Raw genomic sequence first — 26301 nt, 5'->3', positions numbered from 1 at the left:
AAAAAAAAAAATCAATGATTCAACAACAAAATTTAAAATATAATTTATGTATTTTTTAAACTAACAAGCAATAATATAATAATAATAAATCTTTATCTTATTTATCTCTAATTAATTATCTTTTGATTTAATTAAAAAAAAAAGTGAAACAAAAATAAAAAAAAACCAAAAAAAACTCACCTTTTTAAAGAATTGGGAATAATTTTCAAAATTTTTCATTCATACACTATTTTTCAAAAAACTTGCTAATTCAATTAATAATTTAAATTTTTAATTAATTTATAATGTTGTCAAATTTGCAACATGAGTGAGTGTGTGTTGTGTGTGTCGAAACATTTATGTTTTTTTCAAAACAACAATATTGATATCGTCAATAAATATATTGAAACAAGATAGATTTTTATTTTACAATGGTTGAATATATCGATGTAATCAATGAGGATGGTAGTCCAGCAGGCTATTCACTACCAAGATCAGAGATACACAGTAAAGGCATGTGGCATCGTGTTGTGCATGTATGGTTGGTCGATACCGAAGGAAATCTCTTGATTCAACAGAGAAGTGCCAATAAAGAGTCGTTTGCATCCTACTGGGACATCTCTTGTGCGGGTATGAGATCGATGATCTAAATAATATTTTTAATATAATAGTTAATTTTGCAAATTTATTAATCTGCTTCTGCTGTTGCTGTACTACTACTTTAACAACTGCTTAGGTCACATCGAAGCTGGAATGAACAGCATCGATACAGCAATAAAAGAACTCGATGAAGAATTAGGTCTACACATTACGGATGCCTCCAAATTAGAATATCTCTTTACATGTAAAAAACAATATATATTGCATAATGGTAATAAGATCGGTTGTACTTATTGCAAAATCAAAAACTAACAAACAAAATACAATATATGTCAATGACGCTAATAATAGGAAAATATATAGATAATGAATTGGCCGATGTCTACTTATATACCTTTTCAAAACATATGGAATTGAGTGAATTCAAGTTACAGGAGGAAGAAGTTCAAGCATTGAAATGGTTGCACTACACAAAACTTTTTGAGATGGTATCTCGAAACGATCCAACTTTTGTACCTCTAAAGAGAGAAGATCAAACCTATGAATTTTGTGACTATAAAAAGTTTTTTGAAACCCTCGAAAAAAAATTCCCTTGTGCTAATTGAAAAATCTCAAAAATGTGCTCATTTATCATAAATGATTTGAGCAAAAAAAAAAAATCATAAAATATTTTATTTTTTATTTTTTATAAAGATCTATCGACAAAAATTTTTTCGAATCACTTACACTGCTTGTGTGGTTTTTTTTTTTCAACTGACTTATTATTATAATAATGTTTGATTGGTTGGTCAATTATAACACTGTTGTTTGTACTTAAATCAAAATAAAAATAAGCAATTAAAGAAAATTTAAAAAAACGAATAATCATAAAAGTTAAGATTACAAAAAAAAAAGATAATTATAGAAGAAATAAATAATAAAGATAATAAATAATAATAACAAAAGAAAGAGAGAAAGAGAGAAGGAGAAGAGATATTTAGTTAATCTCGATAAGGAATTAGTGATCGATCGATAGAAAAAAAAAAAAAAGGTCCAAAAAAAAAAAAAAGGACCTAAAAAAACTTTATTTATTTTTTTATTTATTTATTTTAATATAATATATTTATGTATAAGTTCGTAGTAGTATTATTGATTTTAATAAATCAGTGCCTACTTACCTTGGCATGGGATACAATCGGTAGTGGTGATGGAGCCACAACATACCTCCAGGCAAATATGTCAACAGATGGTTTGCCGTTGGGCTTGTTGGCTCCGTTCGACACACTAAGACAACCAACAACTTATTTTTCAAATAGCTACACATACTATCCGTATCCATGCTTCGATCCCACTGCATACTATCCTCTGGAATCAGAACCTATACCCTTCAATGCAAAGATTATCGTAATACAAAAAGGTAACTAAGAAAAAATAACAAACAAACAAACTCTATATAAAACCATTATGAGCTCAAATATTAATAATCATAATAATAATAATTATTATTATTGTAGGAATAACAATTACATATTCTTCAGGTATATTCATACCTAACACTGTTGAATATATTTGTATCTTTGGTACTTTTACGTACGATCGTGCCCAATCTACTACTCAACCCACTTTGTTTATAGTGTTGGGTGGTAAATTCGTAGCCAATCTAGTCAGGATCGGAAATACTGCAGGACGGTTCGGATATGGAAACGGTATATTGGCACTCAACGGAGAAGTCCAATTGACGTCATCGGTCAAGCCAGTGGCAACCAAGCCATTGAATTCCACCACGATCTGTGCACAAACCACACTTGTGTCGCCCTCAGTCATCGACCCAAGTACACGCAATGACATGGTAGTTGTCTCATCGACTTCGCCAAGTCCCGGCAAAACCTGCTTCGTAGTGAGCAACCCCATGAGTGTCGACAAATTCTACGTTATTGGAGCGGAGGGAGCCAACATGATCTATGGTGGTCGCTACCACTTCTCCAATGGCAGCAAAGTAACCATTCAAAACGTAGTGCTATTCACCGATCCCCTGACAACTACCGCACCGTTTTCGGAATACATTATCAACGCCACCACACCAAATCCCAACGCTCGCTCTAGAAATGGTATCGACGTAATGTTTGGTAGTACCGTTGAAATTCAAGACAGTATCATCGTTGCAACGACCCCCAATGTGCTACCAAAGGCGGCCATCTCTGTTCACCAGGCCACTCTTCTTATGCAGAACAGTTTCGTGATTTCCAATGCCGCCAGTTTAGTGCTTGCCGATTGGGGTACTGAGGTTGTGGACTCTCAGAACAACGTTTATTTCAGCTTTTTTAACAATACTCTTGTCGATCCAGATGATCTTTCATCGATGAATTTCGGAAACCAAGGACACATTTTCTCAGTTCTCTCCAACTCATTCTCCTCGATAAACGACAGCTTCTACAGTGTGCCAAATACTCTCAAATCGATCTACAACATCGTTGGACTGCCAAACAGACCGGATATCACCGGTTTTAATTTCGATTACCATCTCTCACTGCAATCGTGGATACCCTCCACTTTTCCAATTGCCAGTGGAGCCATGAATATTTCAAACAGCCGTTCTTATTTGGCGCAAACCGACAAATGCTATTTCTATACCATCGTATCTAATGTGCCAGGAACCATTATCACTCTTTCCAACCTGGTCATCACCCAACCAATTTACTTCAACGTGCCGAATGGAGGTGTCATCCTTCAAAACCTTAACATAAAGACCAAAAATAATGATATTTTCGAAGGAACCGTAGGTTATTTGGAAATTTCAGGTTCAACTTTACAGACCACCGGCAAAGTATTCAGTTCCTCAAATACCAATATTGGATCGATTTCAATGGTTAATACGGTTATCAATGCACCTGATATCGGATCATTGGATAGCAGTAGTTATGTCGAACCATACCAGCCCATCTACCAGTTTTCCGCCAGCGACTTGGCGATTTCAGCCTACCAACCAAACACAACAATTCGTGTCAACTCTACCCTTCCGATCGGTGTCACAATAACACTAAAGAATGGTACAGCTTTCAATGGAAACGATGTAGAATGTAAGTTTGAGGATCTCAGCCGACCAGATATTAAGACAACAGCAGAGGTCATCAATGGCACATGTACTACTTTATTCAATGGCACCGTATTTGGAGTGTACAATTATTTGGTAACTTTGGTTAACACAACATCGGACGCATCGATTCAAGCCATTCAACTCGCGCCAATCAACGTTGTAGATCAAGTCAATCTACGTTATTTCCTTGGATACATTATTGCAGAGGATCCAGTCAATTCCACAAGAACCGCGTACAACTACACATGGCAAGTCGGATGTTTAGCACCGAATTGCCAGCCTACAGGAGTCTCCAAAGAATCGATTCCACAATATTCTTTCGACGATCCAAATTTTGCTCTCTTTGATTACGGATTCTATCCAACTGACCCATCAGTCGCACCAAAGATTACACTGAACAACATTCCTCCAGCATTCTACAAGGTGACACTCTACTTTGTTTACTATCTCAACAGTTTTAATCAGAGTACAGTTCTCACTATGCCAGGCTCGTACAGCGCCAAAGCATCGACTTCCTCAACTCAGATAACATCGATTGGTGCCGTAGGAACAGGTGACAAATATCAATTCAAAGTGAAATCTCAAGAGATCAATGTGCGAGTGTTGGACTCTGACAATGGAGTGATGCAAATCAGTTGGCAATCCACTCAAGGAATCTTCTTGACAGCGTTGTCGTTACACTCTGATTTCATCAACATTCCAACACCCAAGCCAACCAAAGGACCAGACAGCAGCAGTGGCGGTGGAAATTCGTCGTCCGACAAGTTGTTGCCACTCAAAATCGTTTTGCCAATCGCAGGAGCCGTACTTTTAGTGGCATTGTTCATCTTGATTAGAAAGAAGAGAAGAGCGAGATCCATTCGTATGGACATTGAAATGCAATCGCAAACACGTTCACAATTGAATATCAGCAAAGGTTTCATCAATGACAACAAGTACAATCTTCACTCAGAGGTATTCCACGGTGTCCAACAAACCAACTACTATTCACCGGAGCACGAAACATTCCCACTCACATTCTCAACCACTCGTTTGGATTTCGGAATCGGTGATGCCAAGTCACAGATCAATCAGAAGATGAGAGATACCATTATCATCACTAACAAATCCGATCAAACTCAGTATATCACATTGTTCTTCCCACCTTCCAACTCTGGTAGAATCGTAGAATGTCAACAAACTGAGCTGGTTCTCAAGCGTGGAAAGATTGTTACTATCGATGTCGATGTCACTCTTCTCTGTACGACCAAATTGATGGAGAAATTCGGTGTTTTAATTAAGGACTATGGACACACTTTCTTGTACATGCATTTGGAGAGTATGTTGTCGACCTATCTCGATTATGAGGAAATTCAAATCGGTGATCCAATTGGAAGCGGTGGATATGGATCGGTATTCAGAAGTAAGTGGCGTGGATTGGAGGTTGCCGTCAAGGTTATCAGAACCAAGCATTGTTCGGCGGACGTTGTTAAAGAGGTGGAGCGTGAGTGTGATCTTATGAATCGTCTACGTCATCCAAACGTTGTGAATTACTTTGGAACAGCGCTCCACGACGGAGATCACTATTTGGTTAGTGAGTACGTTCCACTCGGTAGTGTTGCCAACGTCATCTACAACTCTGAACCACCAAGAAGATTGGCAATGAACGAAATCATCAGAGTATGTCTTGACACTGCCAAGGGTTGTAATTTCCTTCATCAATCCGGAATTATGCATCGTGATCTCAAACCTGACAATCTACTAGTGGTCAGTCTCTCACTTGACTCACCAGTTTGCATCAAATTGACTGATTTCGGTACAAGTAAAGAAGTAAATTCTATGGCCAGTGAAAATGCAACCTCTGGTATTGGTACCCCTGTTTATATGGCACCAGTAAGTGCACAACCAAATTCTAATTTGAAATTCCAACTCCAACCAATCATTTGTTTCTAACCAATCTTTTTAATCAATGAATCACCTTTAGGAAATTCTCTTAAAGAAACCATATGGTACTCAAGCAGATGTTTATTCATTCGGTATCATGTTGTATGAGTTGGTAATTGGCGAAATTCCATTCGATGATTTAAGAGCAAACTGGGGTAAGTTTGATCAAACACAACTAATTGAAATACAAAACATAGCAATCAAACTAACTAACTAATTTAATTCATTTCAATTTTAAAGAAATTCCACGTTTCATTCTCGATGGTCAAAGACCTACGAAGGGACTTGAACTGGCACCACCAACCATCAGACAACTAATTGAAGAGTGCTGGAGAGGTGAACCAGATGAAAGACCTACCTTTGACACTATTATTCCAAGATTGGAGGAAGCTCTCATTACTTTCTCTGACATGAACACGCCACCCACTGTATCCATTGAGATATAATAATATTAATAACTATAACTATATCTATATCTATTCTATTCTATTCTTTTTTTTCACCCATCATATCTATAATATTTTTTTTTTAATATTTTATAATAATCAATTATTATAAATAGAATCGAAATACACCGATCTTGTATTGTACACATACCTCGCACATCATCCAACATCTACAAAACTATTTTTCACATAATTATAATTATTTTTTTTTTCTTTACTTTTGAAAATAATAATATCCAAAACAAAACAAAAAACAAACAAACTTACTTTTAAAACCCAAAATATATATTTATTATGTAATATACAACAATATTATAATTACACATGTCAAATAATCATTCTTTCTTTGCTGAACAAACATCTTGTGAATAGTTATAAAATTGAAATAATAGAAATTAAAATAATAATAAAAAACAATAATAACAAAATCAAAAAAAATAAATAATAAACAATAATTTTTTTTTTATTTTGGCAAGTCCTCTCATCTGAGGATATGTCCTTTCAACAAATCAATCAACTATAATTTTCAACAACCATCTCCAAACCTCCCCCAATAACTAAACAAAAAAAAAAAACATAACCTAAAATGTTAATTATCATTTTAAGGTTCAAAAATAATAATAGAAACTTATTTATTAATTAGTACATTAAATAATCTAATAAAATATAATTGTTGGTCGATTGATTCTTTACGATTTGTAATTCAAATGTAATTTTAAAATAATTATTATCTTTTTTTTTTTTAGATCAAAAATGATATATAATATAATATAAAAACATAAAAAAAATTAAATAAATTAAAAAACAGTTATAATTTTCTTTGTTTTTAAGGTAGAGTCATTATCTGTTATTTAATTTATTTCATTTTTTTATAACAATAAAAACAAACAAATAAAATATGATAAAAAAAATTAATTTTTAATTAAAAATTCAATTTACACAATGGGTGTGTATTGCCAATTGAAAAAAATAAAATAAACTAAAATTTATTATTCGTTTGATATTTTTTTAAATAATTAAAAGAAAAACCAAAAATAATTATAATATTATAATTGTTATTATAATAATATTGTTACAAAATATTAGTAATCTTAAAGTAGTTTAGAGTAATGTGTAAAGAGTAAACAGAATAGAGAGAATATAATAGAGAGAGAATACAGGAAATATGCATATTACTGAATACAAAGAAGAGGAATTGAGACAGTTGAGAGCTGTCGAGTTGAAACAACTCATATTGGATGCCGGTGGAAAGGTAGACGGTTGCTATGAGAAAGAAGATTTCGTTGAGACTGCAATAAAGGTATTGTAATTGTTTCCATAGAGAACTAACAATATATTGTCATCATATTATTATCATATTATCTAACAAATTACTATCGATATCATTTCAACTATATATATATATATATATATATATATATATATATATATATATATATATAATAGCTAAGACAAATAGTACCTGCACCACACAACAATCAAGCGTTATCACCTTCGACAGCACCCATCAAATTGGAGAAAGCAGACTACTACGAAGTACTGGGTGTCAGTAAGACTGCAACTCATTCCGAAATTAGAAAAGCATATTATAAATTAGCAACTGAATTTCATCCTGTAAGTTGGTTCGTTAGTTAGTTATTTATCAAACAAAAGATGTACAGAGAAGATTAATAAAATGATTGGTGTTTATTATATTTTTTTAGGATAAGAATAGAAATGATCAATATGCAGAGGAAATGTTTAAGAGAATTAGTGAGGCATATCAAGTGTTGTCAGATGCAGACAAGAGAAAGAAATACGATCAGTTTGGATTCGATGGTATGAATGAGAATATGATTGATCCGATCGATTTGTTCAGATTGATATTCGGAGGTGGTCAGTTCCAAGATTTCTTTGGTGACCTCTCATTCTACGAGATGTTTGCACAGGCAGAGACCGACCCATCACAAATCAAACAACCAACTCCCGAAGAAATGGAAAAGAAACATCGTGCAAGAATCGATGAACTTTGCAAACAACTCATTATACTCATCGAGCCATATACACAGGGTAACAAGAAGGAATTCACTGAAATGGTAAGGTGTTTTTATTTGAATTGATAACAAGTGTAACAACGGAAACAACCAACTAACTAAATGTTTGATATAAAACAAAACAAAACAAAACAAAACAAAACAAAACAACAATCATCATCTATTTATAGATAACAAATAGAGCAGTGGATATGGCACAGGCACCGGGAGGATCAGAACTTCTTTCGTTGTTGGGTTATATTTATATTCAGGAAGCGAAACAACATACTACCTTTGGATTCATTCACGAACTTTCAGAGAAGAGTCACAGAATGGGAGAGATGTTCTCGATGGTGAAGGCCGCCGTCAAGATGCAGAGTCAGGTCAATACGATGGATGAGAATGCACCACCCGAAGGTCTGCTCAAGGAAGGTCTAAAGTTGATTTGGAAGGTCGGTCGACTCGATATCGACACGGCTGTGCGTGAAGTCTGCGAGGAAGTTATGAACAAGAAGAAAGTGGCCTCGAAAGAGCGAAAACTCAGAGTCGAAGCAATCAAGCTGATCGGTCAAATCTTTGAGAAGAAAGGAAGTGAATCAAAGAGTACCGGTCCAGACGATATTTTCAATCTTTCAATGCCACCACAATCACCATCACAAACATCAACAACCACTACCACCACTTCAACAACATCAACCACATCAACCGCACCAACCTCCAGTAAATAGTAAAAATAATAATAATAATAATAATAATAAAAATAGTGAAAGATCAAAAAGAATAGGAAAAACAAAAACAAAAGAAAAAAGGTTGAATCTTTAATTAAAGATTGTATGAATAACACAATTTGAATTTGGAATTCAACAATATTAATAAATTGTAGAATAATAATATTATGAAAGTTGTTGGAAAATCCAAGATATTGGAGAAAATTGATTTACAAATATATTGATTAATATTCTTTTAACGTATTCCATTGGTTCTGAATAAGTTTTAAATTTACACACAATCATTGTTTGTTGTTTTGGTAAAAGGTTGCAGAGGACCTTCCCTTAAAACTATTTTAGAAAATTTTTGAAATTTTTGAACCCAAAATTTAAAAAACGAAATGCAACAGCATAATTATGTGTTGTTGATATTGTTCATTCATTCATTTCGAAATTGATTAATTGATTAATTATTATTTATAATTTAATATTGAATAGAAAGTGTGTTTTTAATATTATATATATGATAAATAGTAAAGAAAAGAAATGATTAGATATACATTAAACAGTTTAGTTAAATCATCATCATCATCAAGAAATGCAACATTGAGATCATCTTTGTACAGTAGTAAAAGCACCTATAATAGTAGTAGTAGTAATAGTATCAATAGTTTAAATAGTTTTAATAAATCATTTTCAGCGACATTGTCTTGCAGTGTGTACAAACCATGTTTTTCAGTACAATATTTTTCATCGCATTCAAAGGCATCACCCAATGCTGAATTGTATGTACCTCAATAGCTTCACAATTCACACATCTATTTCAATTGTGATAATGATATTATTAATCCTATACATATCACATTCATTAACAACATTTGATGTTACTATTTATTGCAGGGTACCAATTACATTTATAGATAAAGAAGGTCAACGTATTGATTTGAAAGTACCAGAGGGTACTTCATTGTTGGACATTGCACACGATAACGATATCGATTTGGAAGGTGCCTGTGAAGGTTCCGTTGCATGCTCTACATGTCATTGTTATATTGAACCAAAGTTTTACGAAAAGCTCGAACAACCAACCGACGAAGAGAATGATATGTTGGATTTAGCTTTCGATTTAAAGACAAAGTAAATATAAATCATTAAAATACAATACCACACATTATAATAATTATAATATATTAACATCAAACTCACAAATTTACTTTGTTTAGCTCTAGATTAGGATGTCAAGTTATTGTAACAAAAGAGTTATCCGGTATGGAAGTTACACTTCCCTCTGCAACTAGAAATATGAGTGTCGACGGATACAAGCCACCAAGACATTAATAATAAACAAAACAAAACAAAACAAAAACAACAACAACAACCCAAAAAATGTGTGTTTTCACAAACAACACTCTTTCATTTTTAATTTAATTTATTTTGTTTTTAGTTGTTTTGTTAATCATTCCAAAAATGTGCTTAAAAACTCACTAAAACAAGTTAAGTTCATTTTTGATTGTTTTCAATCTTTTAAAACATACATACACACACATATACACACAATATTTTTTATTATTTCTTATGCTAATGAATGACAGATAGATATTATTGTTTTTAATATGTCACATGAGAATTATAAAGGATTGTTACAAGAGTTGTGCCAGAGGAATGATCCACAGTCATTACCACAATATTCAGATGCAATCTATGTATCCGATAACACCGGAAACAACTTTATAACAGAGGTAGTCGTAAAGTATGGTGGAAAAGTATATAGAGCAGAGGGAAGAGCTAAAGCAAAGAAGGAAGCAGAGAGATATGCTGCGCGTGATGTATTAGCTTTAATAAAAGCAGATGAACAACAGAGAATAATAACTTCTACTACTACGAATACTACGACGAATATTAATACCAATACGAATACGACTTCTAATATTTCCACACCAACTAATAAATCATTTATTACACCAACAAATTCATCAGTTTCACCATTATCATCGTTTTCCTCCTCCTCATCCTCATCATCATCAACTTCATTTTCATCAGCTTCATCTTCTATACCATCTCCAATAACACCATCGTCATCTTCATCTGATTATTATCAACATCAAAATCAATACCAACATCATCATTCACAAGATGTAGGTGATCCTTTCTATTTGAACAATGCATTTGGAAGTTTAAATAATCATAATGGTAATCATGGTCATAATGATACAATGTCAGTAGATAAGAAACCATCTTATTACTTTGGAGGTAATATCTATGGAAATTCAAGTAGAACCACATCATCTAGTAATCAGGGTTATAATAATGCTCGTGTTCCTACAGCTACAACAAATACACCTATTCAAAACCATCACCATCAACATAGCAATAATAACAATAGTCAATCTGCAACGAATCAATCGAATATCACTGTAAATATACCTAGTGATATTGCTACTCTTACATATGTGAATAGTGTAGAACTTAGTCTTAGAACCGATAATCTCAAGCTTCAGAGACAGTTGGAATCTGCTGTAGAGCGTATTGTTGAGTTGGAGAAAGTCGTTAGAGATCTCCGGTACAACGTCGAGTCGAAACACACCGAGAATAGAGAGTACATCGAGAAACAGCTACGGAAAAAAGCGAGAAAGAACGATCGTGTGCAACCGGTCACTGTGATCATGTCCACTGGTGACACCAGGAAGCAAAATCAGCTGTCGGGAAGTGGTGGCGGTGGCAGTGGCGGCAGTGGTAGCGGTAGCTGCTCGCTAGACGGTCTCGTAAACTCACGGAGATCGACCATACAGCTGCAGTCACTCGACTCTTCGATCCCAAGCAAAGTATCGTTCTACCGATATCTCTCGGTCTTCAGTCACGGCTTTCACGGCGAGGACTACCTGCATCTCGGACAGCGCTATCACTTCAGTGGATTCATTCTCTACAGTCCGGTGATCATACCGAAGCCTGTCATTCACATTGCGAATAGCGGTGGCGATCACTTTGCAATGTCGATCGTTGAGTACGGTCGCGAAACACTGACCAAAGAGGAATTCGCAAAGTTGGTAACGTTCCACAGTTTCTTCTACCAGCAGGTGTTGGATCAAAAGTCGATGACTCGCAGCTCACCAGAGCAGATGTATTTCGTTCCCAATGTTATGCTGGTCGACAATCCGACGCGGCCGCTCACCACCACGCTCATGGAGCTGATCACCTACGAGGAGCCGACCTACCAACCGCCTCCACTCAAAGGCAAGGAATTCAACCAGTTCTTTGAGCAGAAGTTCCTAAACAAAGTCGTTATGACACCGTATGTCGACTTCAACGTGGTTCGTCAAATCGATTACAAACAACACTTTGAGTATAAAGACAACAACTTCCCACCGATCAAAGACTTCAATGGCAACAAGGTCAGTCTGAAGAGTGGCGTCTGTCCATCGCTCATGGTGACACACTCAAAGGCATCGATTTCCAACGACTATTGGAAGTTGAAATCACTGTCGTTCTACAGTGAGCAAGGTGATTTGGAGGATCCTGCCAAATGGTCGGGTAAGTTGTTCAATCAGATGCCACAGATCAAATGGGAGAGTTACATTCGAAAGTCAAAGTTGTTCCCAAAGGATCCGTTGGTATTGAAGGTATTTGGTATAACATCGTTGATGCACTCCACCGCCAAGATTGCCATTCTGGTATTCCTCACAGAGATTGAGTTCTGTAGAAAGATGGAGTCTTTCAAACGAAATATCTACAGTATCAACAATGAACGTCTACTACGTGAGGTGTTCACACATCCGTCGACCAAGCGTAGCAACCAGACACCACCAGTCAACATGAAAATCTACAAAAACTACAAGTTCTATGAAGGTGATAATCAAAGAATTGAATTCCTAGGTGACTCTGTATTAAAGTTTTGTACATCGTATGTTTAAACAATATAAATAACTAACTCTCCTATCTATCTTAGCTAAAATGTTAACTAATATTCAATTCCTTTTTTATTTAATTTTTTAGTATTTATCTATTTTATAAATTCCCAGAAGCAATGGAAGGAGTATTGACAACCAAGAGAAGTGAGATGACAAACAATAACTATCTAATAGAGATTTGCGATATGTTTGAAATGGATGAGGTATTAAGATTGCCACAAAACAAAGATGATATCAAAAAACCAAAGGCAGATGTAGTCGAAGCTCTGTTTGGTGCTGTCTATCTAGAGAGAGGAATGTACGAAGCCTTTAGATTCATTATGAAGATGATCTTCAAAATCGATCATTCCAAATTCCCAGAATATAAATGTCACCATCAATATGAAACACCATTAAGTATGTTTTTAATTTAATTATAATGATAGCATTGAAATCAATCATTATCTAACAAACCTATAATCATTCTTTTTTTTTTCCGCAGATGATGTACAAATTAATATTTTATTTGCAAACAATATTGAAATTAAACATAATTGTTTGTTTACAGAGGCGATGAACTGTAGTTCCGATCCGAGAATGTCATATCAACGATTGGAGTTCCTTGGTGATGCATTCTTGGATGTTGTGACATCGGATTTCTTGTTCCATGCATTCCCCAATGAACAAGAAGGATTTCTTTCTCAGGCAAGAGCTCTTTTGGTTAAGAACGATAGTTTGGCATGCATCTTCCAGCAATTGAATCTCAAGGATTGTGTTGATCTTAGTTCCTGCCCTGGTATCGTTTTTAATCAAAAGCGTATGGGTGATCTGTTTGAATCGGTGGTTGGTTGTCTACTGCTTGACCAAGGTATTGAAAAGACCAAAGACTTTGTACTCAAAAAACTAGGCTGCACTGTTGGTCGTGTATTAGAACTAATGAAGACTTTGCTCCCCGTTGACCGCACGAAAACACCACAGTCAGTGACCGACACCACTGCCAGTGCCACCGCCACATCGTCGAATCAAACAGTGATGCACGAGGAAGATGATGAAGATGACAAGAGTGAAACTGAGCCAGATGCTAGCAATCTATCGACTGAAGAAATGGCAACTGACAAAACTCGGAATACTACCGAAGTTGATGATGATGATGACTATAGTGATGAGGAAGATGACGATGACGATGAGGAAGATGACAATCAACAAGAAAGTGTTGTCATACCGGAAGTTGCCGTACAAGAGAGTGATAGTATGGATTGTTCAAGTCTCGAGAATCTAGCTAACTAGCTTCTGATTTAATAATTTGGCAATCAAATAAAATAAATATTTACCATTATTAGGTTGTGCAAACAAAATCTTTATTACATTTTTGTTTTAATATAATCTAATATTATTTATTATTTATACAAAGAAAAGAAAAACAGTTGAGAATAAAACTAAAGCAAACAAAGTTAAAGATAGTTGATGATTACGGTTGGCAATGTTAAGATCTTCCGGATCGTTTGGAATTGGATATGGAGTGGATAATGACGAATAGATTTCAATTCCAGAGAGTGGAGTGTAAATTCCGTTGTATCCCCATTGAATCTTGTATGATTTCGATGAACTTCCATCGTTGTTGATGATGATCTCTGGTGCTCTTTGATATTGTTGGTAGTTGGCAAATGTTCTTGTCAACGGTGTGACGAATTGATCGTTGATTGTCACTGAAAATCTTGGAAGTGATGTTGATTGTGTATATTGTGGCTGAACGTTTGTTGGATTGGCATAGTAGAGGAACAGTTGATAGTATCCAGGTTGGAGGTTGATTGTGATCGATGATCCTTGACCATTTGAATTTCCATAGAATGTCGACAACATATTAATGGTTGTTCCGTTGGTGACGGTTGTTACACCGTCAGTGATAGATGGTAGTGGATTGTCGAATTTGGAATAAGTTCCACCTGAAATTTGACAAATATCTGAAACCCATTGGCATCTTGTCCATTGTTGATCGAAAATCGGTAGATGAGCTTTTCTTGAGTCAATGTCTGGGTTAATATCGATACCCAGATAAAAGTTTAGCTTAGGTACGACCAAGTAATTGGAAACTACGTTGGCTTGGTAAGTCAAAGAATAACGGTAATTATATCCATTTGGTGTGGTACCTCCATATCTCTTTAGAAGTGGGAAACTAGTAACCATGACTTTATGATATCCAGGTGTGAAATTGGTGATATTAATTGCAACGTTCGCTACTCTTGTATTATTATAAACTACATTGGTGATAACTGGGATATCGTCAACAGTCACAGATATATTATAGGTATTGTATGCATCGTAAATAATTGTGTAGGTAAAGTTTGGTTGGGTGAGTGGAATTGATGGATCTGGTAATACTTTGAAAACTGAAACTGTGGTTGATCCAGTGTCATCACAATATGAAAGTGGTGAATTCTTAAGAGCAAGTTGTGGTGAATAATTTTGATATTGTGTTGGTAGTGAGATGTTGGAAGTGAATAATGAATTTTCGTTGTGAATGATGTCTCTGAAATATGAGTTTGCCAATTGATTGAATGCCATAGAAACATTGGAATTGATTAATGATAATCCACGATAGTTTCCAACAAAAACATTATTTGGTCCAATATTTATTATACCCTGAAGTCTTGAAAAGAAACCAGTGATATAACTTTGATCGAAAACCAAATCATAATTGAAAACAGTGGCCTTGGTAGTTCTAAAGTTGGCACCAATCATCTTGTAGAAAATTGAATTGTAAAATCTCAGAGTGAGAGATGGAGAGCTGGCTGGATAATTCTTGATTCTTGGGAATGATGTTCTAAAAAATTTGTTTTCCTCCATTCCAGACCAAAGGAATTGATTCCAAAGTGTATAAATTGGTTGAGAATTATTTTGGAATTGACCTGCATATTTTCCAATCAATGGTTCGGTATTCATGCCAGTCAGTTGAACTCTGTTTGTCAATGGCTCGATAATAACTGAAGCATCTTGGAATCCACCTTGGAATGAATTGTTTTTCAATGTAATGTAGGGAGAAACTGTATAGACTCCAGTATTTCCTGGTCGTACATCTGGATATATTCCACTTTTAAAGAATAAGTATTCTCATAAAAATATATATAAAAAGAATAATAATAATACATACTAATCAGGTTGTGATATATTACCAAGAATAGGAGTTGAAAATGTATTGAATGAAACTTCAAACTCTTCAGTACCATGGAGGAATCCAATACCTGTTGCCTCTGGTGTTCTCAATAAGAAAGCATTATTATTGATTGTTCCAAAAGATCTCTTGACTCCAATAATAAATCTATAAAAATTAAAATAAAATATTTAATATCAAAGCAATTAAGAAATTCTATTAAAAAACTGAATAGTTACCTTGGTGATGTATATAAAGTGGAATTTACTGGAGCATCACGAAAAACGTTGTTTGTAATGGTAACATAATTGGTTACTTGGAATAACGTTATTGGATAACGATCAGGAATATTATTACCAACTAAGAGGGTTGCTCCATCCCAAGTTGTGTCATCGAATGGTGAGGTGTCTGTAGATCCAATCTTATCGAATGTGGCACCACTGATTGTTACACTTGAATTTCCTGTGATAAAGATGGATGATCTCTGAATACCGACACCATTTATATTTACATTACTCGAGTTTTCAAAAGTGTAAATGAAATTTGCCCCCATTATATTTGGATCATTTCCCGGTGACATAGTGAATGCTGGAAGAACCGGTGCATCATCAATATAAGGTTCTTTACAAGCCGGAGTGTATAGATAATTTCCTGGGATCGATGTCAATAAAAGAAGTGAATCATTACCGATTACTGGGGGTACAAGTCCAGTTTTTCCATTGTTGGCAATGGGATTTGTCCAATCGAAATTTGGATAGGTGGTGGTGATACAAGACTTGATACCATCGGCCAGTCCAACAAATGAAGCTGGAACACCTTGTGCCGATCTCGAAGATAGGATATCGATTGTGCAACCAAGACAGAGGAATGAAGAAACTTGGAATGGATCTCTTTCTCGCCATAGGGTAGGTCCACTGAATGTTGGAAAACTTGGTGAAATAGTATGAGTCACGGTTGACGATGGATGTGATATAAATGTTGAACCAGGATAGAGAACAAGCATTGAAGTTACAAAATTTACATTTTTCTGAGGATCGAGCTCTATCACACCTCCGGCTTTTACAACGATGGCCATATTCGAGCTCGCTGTGTTAAAGTATTTTAATATTCCACCATTTTCAATGACTAACAAGTTGAATCCACAATTCGATGTAATAATACCACAATTCGATGTCATTGGAGGATATATGTCTGGTTGAGAGCTATACACATCCCAAGAAATCGATTTGTTCAATGTGAATATTTTGTTACTGAATGCCATATAACCTTCGAGGTGAGGGAAATAGGTGTATTGAGTGGGAGTTACATCTGGGAAATAGTTTAATCTGTGATATGATAATCCTGCAATTTCAACAATATCACTCAGATCGAAATTATAGAGATTAGGTTGGTTGTTACCATCTGATAAAACAATGACATTCAAACCTATGGTTTATTATAAAGTAAAAAGAATTTGAAAAAAAAAAAAAAAAGAAATTAATAAGATGGTTTATTATAAAATAAAAAGAATTTGAAAAAAAAATTTTAGGATCTTACATGAAGATAAAACTATCAACAAATATAATACAGAATAAATAATTGTCATTGTATAATAAGTAAGCAGTAACTTCTTACTTTATTTTAATTTAATTGGAATGTTTAAGAAAGATTTTTTTAACAAAATGTTGACTTGATCAAAAACTTTTATTTAATTTTAAATTTTATTATCTTTGCCGTGAGGATAGAACCATCCATGAAAAAAAAGAAGTTTTGATACCCAATATCAAATCTTGTGTCAAAAAAATCAAAACACAAAACAAGACTTTTTTATTTGAATTGATCAACCCAACAACTTTTTTTTTTGAGATAAATTTTCACCATTGATTAAATTAGATCGAAAATTTCGACATTTATTATTGGTAAAAGAGATGATTTAATTATTTGCATAACATTACAAAGGAATAAGTAAAAAAAATATGAAACTCTATATTATCATCTTTGATGTTGATTGATTTCATTTTAAATATATGCTTTTAAAAGTTTTTGATCTATTTTTTTTTTTCACTCTGTTTATACTTTTTACTTGTTTTTTTTTTTTTTTGATGTTGTACAAATATTGAAAAATGAACTATCAATTATCTAGATCTTCATCTAGATTATTATTGATATCAAATAGTGTTAGATTTAATCATAGTAGATCATATCTATCTTTAAATTATAATAGTATCAACAACAGTATCAATATAAACAATAACATTAGATGTCAAACAAATTATAGATCAACCCCACTTTTAACATCATCTTTAACAAATAAGGTGGTGACTACTACTACAAGTCAAAGATTTTACTGTGGTAATAGTGGTGATAGTGATACAATCGATATCATATTACCAGATGGTAGAAAGATTAACGGTCAAAAGGGTGTAAGCACTCCATTCTCAGTTGCAAGAACCATCTCAAAGAGTTTGGCAAATCGTGTTTTGTTGTCACGTGTCAACGGTAAACTACATGGAATTGGTGAGGCGCTGAATGAGCGTGAGTCAAACGTTGAGTTGCTTGACTTTGAGAATGACGATGCTAGACGTTGCTTCTGGCTCAGTAGCTCCATTGTCACTGCGGCAGCTGCAATGCAACATTTCGGAAGCAATTCATTCATCACCCATCACAACTATCTACTCACCAACAATGCACTCCAAGATGGATACCAAGTCGACATGTATCTACCTGAGAACAGAACAATCACCGAATCAGACATCAAATCAATACAAAAGATCATGACAACATTGATTCAATCCGATAAACCATTCACAAGAAAATCAATTACAAAAAAACAATCTTTAGAAATATTCAAGGTTTGTATTTTCGATTCGATAATGATAATAATAATTTATTTGAAAATACTTATAATAATAATAATAATAATAGGATAACTTGTATTATTTAGATATTATAAATAATAACTTTAAGAATGATGGTGATATTGTGGAGATTGTTGAATTCAATGGATTCATTACATTGGTCGATAAGATTCCAACATTGATGTCAAGTGGAAAGCTAAAGTGTATAGAATTGACAAAGAACTCTAGTATTGTTGGAAGTTTAGCTGCTTTGCCAACACTGCAGAGACTCTCTGGTATTTCATTCCCAGAGAAGGAACAATTAGCTGTTTGGAAGGATCTGCAACATCAAGCTGCGCAGCTGGATCACAGAAACATTGGCAGGGACCAAGAGTTGTTCTTCTTCCATCCGTACAGTCCTGGAAGTTGTTTCTTCTTGCCACACGGCACTCGTATCTACAACAAACTACACTCGTTCCTCCGCTCCGAATACAGAAAACGTGGATTCGAAGAGGTAATCACACCGAATATCTACAGCCAGAAACTCTGGGAAACAAGTGGACACTGGCAAAACTACAAAGACAACATGTTTGGCTTCCAATGCGACCACACCAGCTACTCGCTGAAACCGATGAATTGTCCCGGTCACTGTTTGATGTTCGCGCACAAGTCGCACTCCTACAAGGATCTACCGATGCGTATCGCCGACTTTGGTGTACTTCACCGTAACGAAACACACGGCTCGCTCACCGGACTCACCAGAGTACGTCGCTTCCAGCAGGATGACGCGCACATCTTTTGTCGCGCAGACCAAATCCGCGAGGAAATTCAAAAGTGTCTCGAGTTTATGCAGTTTGTCTACGACAAGTTTGGCTTTAGTTTCTCGCTGGAACTGTCTACCAGACCCACGCCATTCCTCGGTGACGTAGACATGTGGAACCGCGCTGAGGCGTCGCTCGAGTCGGTGCTCAACGAGTTTGGCCGCGAATGGCGCGTCAATCCTGGTGACGGTGCATTCTACGGACCAAAGATAGACATCCACATCAAAGATGCCAACGGCAAGAGTCACCAGTGCGCAACGATTCAGCTCGATTTCCAGTTGCCAATCCGATTCGGCTTGGAATACACCGCTGCTGACTCGCGTGCCGAACGACCCGTTATGATTCATCGCGCCATCTTTGGTTCCACCGAACGTATGATGGCTATTCTCATTGAGCACACCAAAGGAAAGTGGCCGTTGTGGTTGTCACCTCGCCAGATCTTCATTGCGCCGGTCAGCGTCAACTCGGACGGCAGCGGCGGACCCTACAACGACTACCTCAACGCCGTCAAACAGCGTTTGTTCGACGCAGGCTATCACATCGACAGCGATCTCTCTGACAAGACAATCAACAAAAAACTCAGAGAAGCGATCACCCTCCGCTACAACTACCTCGTAGTCATCGGAAAGGAAGAACAAGACAACAATACAATCACAATAAGAAGACGTGACTCAACCGATCAAATAACATTAACATTAGATAAGTTTTTAGAGGAATTGAATGATAATATAATTAATTTTAAATAAAAAAATGTTCAACCATTTAATTTATCAAGTTTGTTTTAAACAAACAAATAAATAAATAAATATTAAATTGAAAACAATATTAAATATTTTAATTAAAATAAATCTATCAATCGAATTACTGAAAAATCCATTGTTCATTTTTTAAAATTTCATCAATACATTATAAGACTCAAACATTACCCCGCCAAACGAGAAATCTTTTACAAGTTAAGAAAAATGAAAGAAAAATAATTTTTTGGGGTGCTAGGATAATGAGAGAATAGTCCCAAAAAAATTAAAAAAATAAAAATCAAAAAAATTAATTTTTTTTAATTCCACAGAAGAAGAGTTGGTTTTGTTGTTGGTTTTTTTTTTCAATTCTTTTCTTTTCTTTTCTTTTTGTCAAAGTTTATTATAATTTTCAACAATTAAATTTAATTATATACACATAATAATATCTAAATTTTATTTTTCTATAATTATAATTAATTATTATAAATAAATCAATATATATATTTTAAAAATGTTTACAATTCAATTACAAGATACAAATCGTGAGGAAAACAATGATATTGATGTTGTCGTAAAGAATACACCATTTTTGATCGTTGTAAATGCCTCTGATAAATCTGTGTTCTCTTTTCTGTCTTCAGAGTTCTCAAAGGAGGCTGTTGTCGTACAATTGGTGTATGATGATGACTCTAGCTCTGAACTCGGTGTCACCTACCGTAAGACCAAACCATTAGACTATAACATCTACTTGAAGGAACGTTCGATGACCATCGAGACCAGACTCCACGTATTATCGTCGAAACACGAGAACAACTGCTTCCGTGTATCTGTAGACTTTAATAATAGCCATTTAGTTACCGATTCCATCAAATGCGTATCTAAATTGGACAGCAAGAGAAAGCGTACACCAGCCGTCTCGCCACCAGTCGTTCCAAACTCGCCAGAGTTGTCACTCGTCGACGACCAACATACAGTACAGACCGCACCAAAGTCCACCGGAAAGAGAAAGCAAGCAGAACCAACTCCATCCTCACCAATCGTACCAACCGCAACTGTAAATTCATCCAATAACAATACCAACAACAACAATGCCAATTCCACTGTAAATAGAGCAGTCAAGAAGCTCAGAGCCCAACAAAAGAAAGATCGTGAACTTATCTCTCTGCTATACAAACAAAACCTCATGTTGTTGAACCAAGTCAACAGTCTAACCAACGGTCTCAACAGTCTTATCACAGTCCACAACGAGAGTGCTTCACAACCATCGTCACCAAACTCTATGTTCTCACCAGTGTCGCCATCCGCCAACTCGACCCCAACCTCGCCAAGTGAATTCTATCCAACCATCAACGCCGATGCCGGTCTAGATTCCATCAGCTCTGACCAATACAATTTTACTATGCCATCCACCGATTCCTCCAATGTCAACGCCACTGCCAACAGCTGTATGTCTGCATCTGACATTAGCTACCAATGCCGTAGTGACATGAGCAATCCAATCAACGTAACCGATTTTTCTATTTATAATGATCAGGTAACACAGAATTCCAATTATGGAACATCCAACAACAACATCAACAACACCAATCATTTTGAGTCCCACATTGATACTTCTCCCATTATTCCAATTTCACCCCTATATAATTCCTCATATTCACATTCTATTTTAGATCTAAATAATCTAGATTTTATTAGTAATAATAACAGTAACAGTATTAGTAGTAGCAGTACCATGAGTAATAATCAAGCAGATAACCAAGAAATCCAACAACTCCAACAACAAATCCAACAACAATTACAACAGTTTATCAATGCTCCAGCATACCAACCACAACAAGTATCCGATTACGTCGTCTATTAATAGCTTTTTTTTCCAGTGAACAACTCTTAGATGTTGATCCTGCCAGTATACCAAACCTTTTTGTAATATATAACACCAGCTGGAAGAAGAACTGCAAGTCAGAGTCAAAGCCAAGCCAAAGCCTGACGCCGATTCATCCATCTTGTAACGCGCCTCTGTTGGTCGAATGTGGAATTCATGATCCAAAGAAGGCATCGAGACGGGTAATGTGGAATCCAATTTATTTTATATAATTATTTGTTGGCAACAACTAAAACCGTATTTTTTTTCAAATTTACAGAAACATAAAAACCCATAGAGTATAGTCTGGCTATCACTTTATGCAACATAATCAAAAAAGTATTATATATAATCTATATTGTTAACCTCTTTTTTATTTTAGTCATTATATATAAGGGTGGAGTATTTTACAATACTTAAAGAAAAACAATCAACCTGACAATCAACGGCAATACTACTTAACTAATCTTCTTTTTTTTCTTACAACAACTTAAGTCCAGTCATTCAAAGGCGATTGTCAAAAGTCTATACTAAATTGTCAGAAAATTGGTTGATCTTTATTCTTGTCTCGACCACTGTTTTATATGATGATTTTTATTTATTTCTATGGCTAAGTGTATCATATTTATTAATGATTAAAAACCAAGTTGACTCATTATCTTTTTTTTCTTCCGTGAGAGATTATACAAGTGTAGTCTGTTGTATATATCTTTTCAAGTTCAAGTCTTATTTATTTTGGTAATTCAAAGTGTTTGTATATATATTTATTTTATTTTTTTCAACTTGGTTTAAAACTATGATCTTATCGCTTAACAAAAATAAATAAAATAAACTATTTCTGTAAATCAAACTTTTCCAAACAATATTTATTTATTTGAGACAAATGCATTAATTTGAGTAACTTCCAATATTTTCATTTGTTTTTTTTTTTTTTTAACTATAGAAATGTAAAGTGTTAACATTCTACATTCTTTTAATCATTTCTTACTTGTATTGTGTTATAGCGTGAAGTGTTACTTCACGAACAGAAAAAAAGAGGTCAATCAAGATAAGAATATTGGTCTCAAGATGTCTTCCAATCATGTAGCTTTGTTCCATTATATGCCACTGAAAGAATGAAAAAAGTGCAGTAGTTGTTGACCAAACCTCATAATTTGGTTTTTGATAGTATTATTTGTTGGTCCGATGAAGAAATTAATATCATAGATTTGAAATGAATGATTTGAATAGATAACCAAATTGTATTGTGATTCATTGTATTCCTTGTTGTCATTTAAAAAACTAAATAGATCATTATATTTGGGAGTTGTTAATTAATAATAATAGGCATATACAAAATATATATATATTGCCAAACATCGATTTATCATCCTTAATTTAGATTGTATTTAAATCAACAAACTAAATTTTGATGAAATTTCACATGAGTTTCAAACAATTTTCGATAGAATTTAAAAATGATATCAATTTTTTTTATTTTTTTTCATTTTTGGTTTGACTATTTCCAATGATGATGTGTAATGTTTCCAAAAGCGGTTTAACTTGGCCTGGTAAGTCTAACTCTTTTAGTTAAATCGGATTTGTAGTTATTTAGTTGTAATATATATATTCTTCTGTTTTACTCAAAATAAAGTACCTGACACTGCCTTTCGATGTCTGTTTAATGAAGTTGAATGACATAATGATTATTTTAAAAATTGACAAAAAAAAAAAAAATTTTGAATCTAATTAATTTTGATTTTTTTTTCTATTTTTTTTTTTTATGGTGAAGACGAGGTTTGTTTATACCTCGGTTTTTTTCAACACAAAGTGAGAAGCAACAAAAATAATCATTACCTTGATTTCAATTCATTTATTGTTGTTTTAGTGTTCATAAACATAATAACATACATATAAAAATGTTGAAGCAATTTACCAAAGTTAATAAAAATTCATTGGTATGTAGATTTATATATCTCTTAATTAATTAATTAATTAATTACTTTTAAAATCAATATATATATATATATATATAATAAATATATATTTATATTTAAATTATATATCTCTTAATTAATTAATTATATTTATTATATTCAAATATGAATTTATTATTTTGATTTCTAATTCTTTCTTCTTTTGTAATAAACTATTTTTTAGTACAATGGATTAAGATCATACAGCACACAAAACTCAAAGGTATCTGGACCAGTCATCGGTATTGATTTGGGTACTACCAACTCTTGTGTTGCCGTCATGGAAGGTAATGATGCCCGTGTTCTTGAGAACTCTGAGGGTGGTCGTACTACCCCATCCGTTGTCGCCTTCACTGACGACGGTCAAAGAATCGTTGGTTTGCCAGCTAAGAGACAAGTATGTATAACTAACTATCAAATGAATAATTATCTGTTCAGTTGTAATTAATATTAATATTCTCTTCTCCTAATTAGATGGTTACCAACGCTGCCAATACATTGTTTGCCACCAAGCGTTTGATTGGTCGTCGTTTCGATGATCCAATGACCAAGAAGGATATGACAATGGTACCATACAAAATCGTTAGAGGTCCAAACGGTGACGCTTGGATGGAAGTCAAGGGAAAACAAATCTCACCATCTGAAGCTGGTGCTATGGTTCTTACCAAGATGAAGGAGACTGCTGGTAAGTTTGTTTATAAAACATATGAATACATAATTTGGTCACAAGATGACTAACAACAGTTTTTTTTATTTATTAGAATCTGCTTTGGGTGTCCCAATTAAGGATGCTGTTGTTACTGTTCCAGCCTATTTCGATGACGCTCAACGTCAAGCTACCAGAGATGCCGGTACCATTGCTGGTTTGAATGTCAGCCGTATTATTAATGAGCCAACTGCTGCTGCCTTGGCCTACGGTTTCAAGCAAGACGAACCAAAGACTGTTGCCGTATACGATTTGGGTGGTGGAACCTTTGACGTTTCCATTCTCGAAATTGTCGGTGGTGTTTTCGAAGTAAGAGCTACCAATGGTGACACTTTCCTTGGTGGTGAAGATTTCGATGTTGAGTTGCTCAACTACTTTGTTGCCGAGTTCAAGAAGGAGAAGGGTATCGATTTAACTAATGACAGCATGGCCATGCAACGTCTCAGAGAAGCCGCCGAGAAGGCCAAGTGCGAGCTCTCCTCAACCCTCCAAACCGAAATTAACTTACCATATATCTCTGCTGGTCCATCCGGTCCAGTCCATTTCAACATGAAGTTGACCCGTTCCAAGTTTGAGCAATTGGTCGGTAACTTGATCAGCAAGACCATCGAACCATGCAAGATCTGTCTCAAGGATGCCACCATGTCACCAAAGGACATCAACGAAGTTATTTTGGTCGGTGGTATGACTCGTGTTCCAAAGGTACAAGAGGTCGCCAAGAATTTGTTCAACAAGGAGCCATTCAAGGGTGTCAACCCAGATGAAGCCGTTGCCGTCGGTGCTGCCATCCAAGGTAAGATCTTGTCTGGTGAAGGTAAAGGAATTATTTTGATTGACGTCACCCCATTGTCACTCGGTATCGAGACCTACGGTGGTGTCTTCACTCGTTTGATCAAGAAGAACACCAACATCCCAGCCTCCAAGACTGACGTCTTCTCGACTGCCTCTGACGGTCAACAAGAAGTCGAAATCAAGGTATTCCAAGGAGAGAGAGAGATGGCTGCCGACAACAAATTGTTGGGTAAATTCACTTTGTTCGGTTTGCCACCATTACCAAAGGGTGTCCCACAAATTGAAGTCACTTTCGATATGGATGTCAACGGTATGCTTTCCGTCATCGCCAAGGACAAGGCCACCGGTAAGGCCCAACAAATCCGTATTCAAGCCTCTGGTGGTTTGAGCAAGGATGACGTCGCCAGAATCATCAAGGAATCAGAGATGAACGCCGAGGCTGACAAGAAGAGAAGAGAGTTGGTCGAAGCCAAGAACAGCGGTGAGTCTGTCGTTTACCAAACCGAGAAGGACTTGATTGACTTCAAGGACTACCTCAACCCACAACAAACCGAAGAGATCAAGAAGGTCGTTGCTTCCGTCAAGGATACCCTTTCCAAGGAGGACCCAGCTGCCATTGAATCTGAAATCAAGAGATTGCGTGATCTCACCACCTCAACTTTCGAACAAGCCTACAAGGCCAAGATGTCCGCTCAAAACAGCAACAACAACCAATCATCAAACACCAACAACACCAACAACACCAACAACGATAACACCACCGAAGCTGAGTTCACCGAGAAGAAGTAAATTGACCCAAACATTTTCTCTGAATATTTAAAATAAAAGAAAATTAAAAAAA

General features: G+C 35.1%; 10 protein-coding genes across 10 annotated transcripts; 8 read left to right on the top strand and 2 right to left on the bottom strand.

Moving 5' to 3' along the window:
- Positions 1 to 410: 410 nt before the first annotated feature.
- Positions 411 to 1184, top strand: PPL_01099 (NUDIX hydrolase; the record flags this gene model as incomplete). Its single annotated transcript, XM_020572115.1, has 3 exons — positions 411 to 609; positions 716 to 823; positions 943 to 1184. The coding sequence occupies 3 exons, from the start codon at positions 411 to 413 to the stop codon at positions 1182 to 1184; spliced, it is 549 nt and encodes a 182-aa protein (XP_020437973.1).
- A 988-nt stretch (positions 1185 to 2172) lies between these two features.
- Positions 2173 to 2406, bottom strand: PPL_01098 (uncharacterized protein; the record flags this gene model as incomplete). The annotated part of the gene is made up of 1 exon (XM_020572114.1): positions 2173 to 2406. One exon carries the CDS (start codon positions 2404 to 2406, stop codon positions 2173 to 2175), a length of 234 nt encoding a protein of 77 aa, XP_020437972.1.
- A 61-nt stretch (positions 2407 to 2467) lies between these two features.
- gdt6 (serine/threonine kinase) lies at positions 2468 to 6785 on the top strand (the record flags this gene model as incomplete). Its single annotated transcript, XM_020572113.1, has 6 exons — positions 2468 to 5524; positions 5616 to 5730; positions 5816 to 6003; positions 6138 to 6157; positions 6665 to 6719; positions 6768 to 6785. The coding sequence occupies 6 exons, from the start codon at positions 2468 to 2470 to the stop codon at positions 6783 to 6785; spliced, it is 3453 nt and encodes a 1150-aa protein (XP_020437971.1).
- Positions 6786 to 7186: 401 nt separating this feature from the next.
- On the top strand, positions 7187 to 8817 carry PPL_01096 (DNAJ heat shock N-terminal domain-containing protein; the record flags this gene model as incomplete). Its single annotated transcript, XM_020572112.1, has 5 exons — positions 7187 to 7321; positions 7468 to 7635; positions 7725 to 8096; positions 8306 to 8753; positions 8798 to 8817. 5 exons carry the CDS (start codon positions 7187 to 7189, stop codon positions 8815 to 8817), a joined length of 1143 nt encoding a protein of 380 aa, XP_020437970.1.
- A 469-nt stretch (positions 8818 to 9286) lies between these two features.
- Positions 9287 to 10078, top strand: PPL_01095 (ferredoxin family 2Fe-2S iron-sulfur cluster binding protein; the record flags this gene model as incomplete). Its single annotated transcript, XM_020572111.1, has 3 exons — positions 9287 to 9525; positions 9641 to 9877; positions 9964 to 10078. 3 exons carry the CDS (start codon positions 9287 to 9289, stop codon positions 10076 to 10078), a joined length of 591 nt encoding a protein of 196 aa, XP_020437969.1.
- Positions 10079 to 10353: 275 nt separating this feature from the next.
- On the top strand, positions 10354 to 13911 carry drnB (putative RNase III; the record flags this gene model as incomplete). The annotated part of the gene is made up of 3 exons (XM_020572110.1): positions 10354 to 12638; positions 12731 to 13041; positions 13127 to 13911. 3 exons carry the CDS (start codon positions 10354 to 10356, stop codon positions 13909 to 13911), a joined length of 3381 nt encoding a protein of 1126 aa, XP_020437968.1.
- A 114-nt stretch (positions 13912 to 14025) lies between these two features.
- Positions 14026 to 17357, bottom strand: PPL_01093 (uncharacterized protein; the record flags this gene model as incomplete). Its single annotated transcript, XM_020572109.1, has 4 exons — positions 14026 to 15712; positions 15773 to 15940; positions 16012 to 17197; positions 17309 to 17357. The coding sequence occupies 4 exons, from the start codon at positions 17355 to 17357 to the stop codon at positions 14026 to 14028; spliced, it is 3090 nt and encodes a 1029-aa protein (XP_020437967.1).
- A 517-nt stretch (positions 17358 to 17874) lies between these two features.
- thrS2 (threonyl-tRNA synthetase) lies at positions 17875 to 20155 on the top strand (the record flags this gene model as incomplete). Its single annotated transcript, XM_020572108.1, has 2 exons — positions 17875 to 18607; positions 18696 to 20155. The coding sequence occupies 2 exons, from the start codon at positions 17875 to 17877 to the stop codon at positions 20153 to 20155; spliced, it is 2193 nt and encodes a 730-aa protein (XP_020437966.1).
- Positions 20156 to 20657: 502 nt separating this feature from the next.
- PPL_01091 (uncharacterized protein) lies at positions 20658 to 22007 on the top strand (the record flags this gene model as incomplete). Its single annotated transcript, XM_020572107.1, has 1 exon — positions 20658 to 22007. One exon carries the CDS (start codon positions 20658 to 20660, stop codon positions 22005 to 22007), a length of 1350 nt encoding a protein of 449 aa, XP_020437965.1.
- Positions 22008 to 23905: 1898 nt separating this feature from the next.
- mhsp70 (Hsp70 family protein) lies at positions 23906 to 26249 on the top strand (the record flags this gene model as incomplete). Its single annotated transcript, XM_020572106.1, has 4 exons — positions 23906 to 23944; positions 24147 to 24359; positions 24437 to 24647; positions 24724 to 26249. 4 exons carry the CDS (start codon positions 23906 to 23908, stop codon positions 26247 to 26249), a joined length of 1989 nt encoding a protein of 662 aa, XP_020437964.1.
- Between the last annotated feature and the right edge of the window lie 52 nt (positions 26250 to 26301).

Source organism: Heterostelium album (assembly GCF_000004825.1).
Source record: "Heterostelium album PN500 unplaced genomic scaffold PPL_contig1, whole genome shotgun sequence".
In the NCBI taxonomy this organism is placed as follows: domain Eukaryota; phylum Evosea; class Eumycetozoa; order Acytosteliales; family Acytosteliaceae; genus Heterostelium; species Heterostelium album.
The sequence above is the reverse complement of the archived record's forward strand: the minus strand, read 5'-3'. Positions and strand labels throughout refer to the sequence as shown.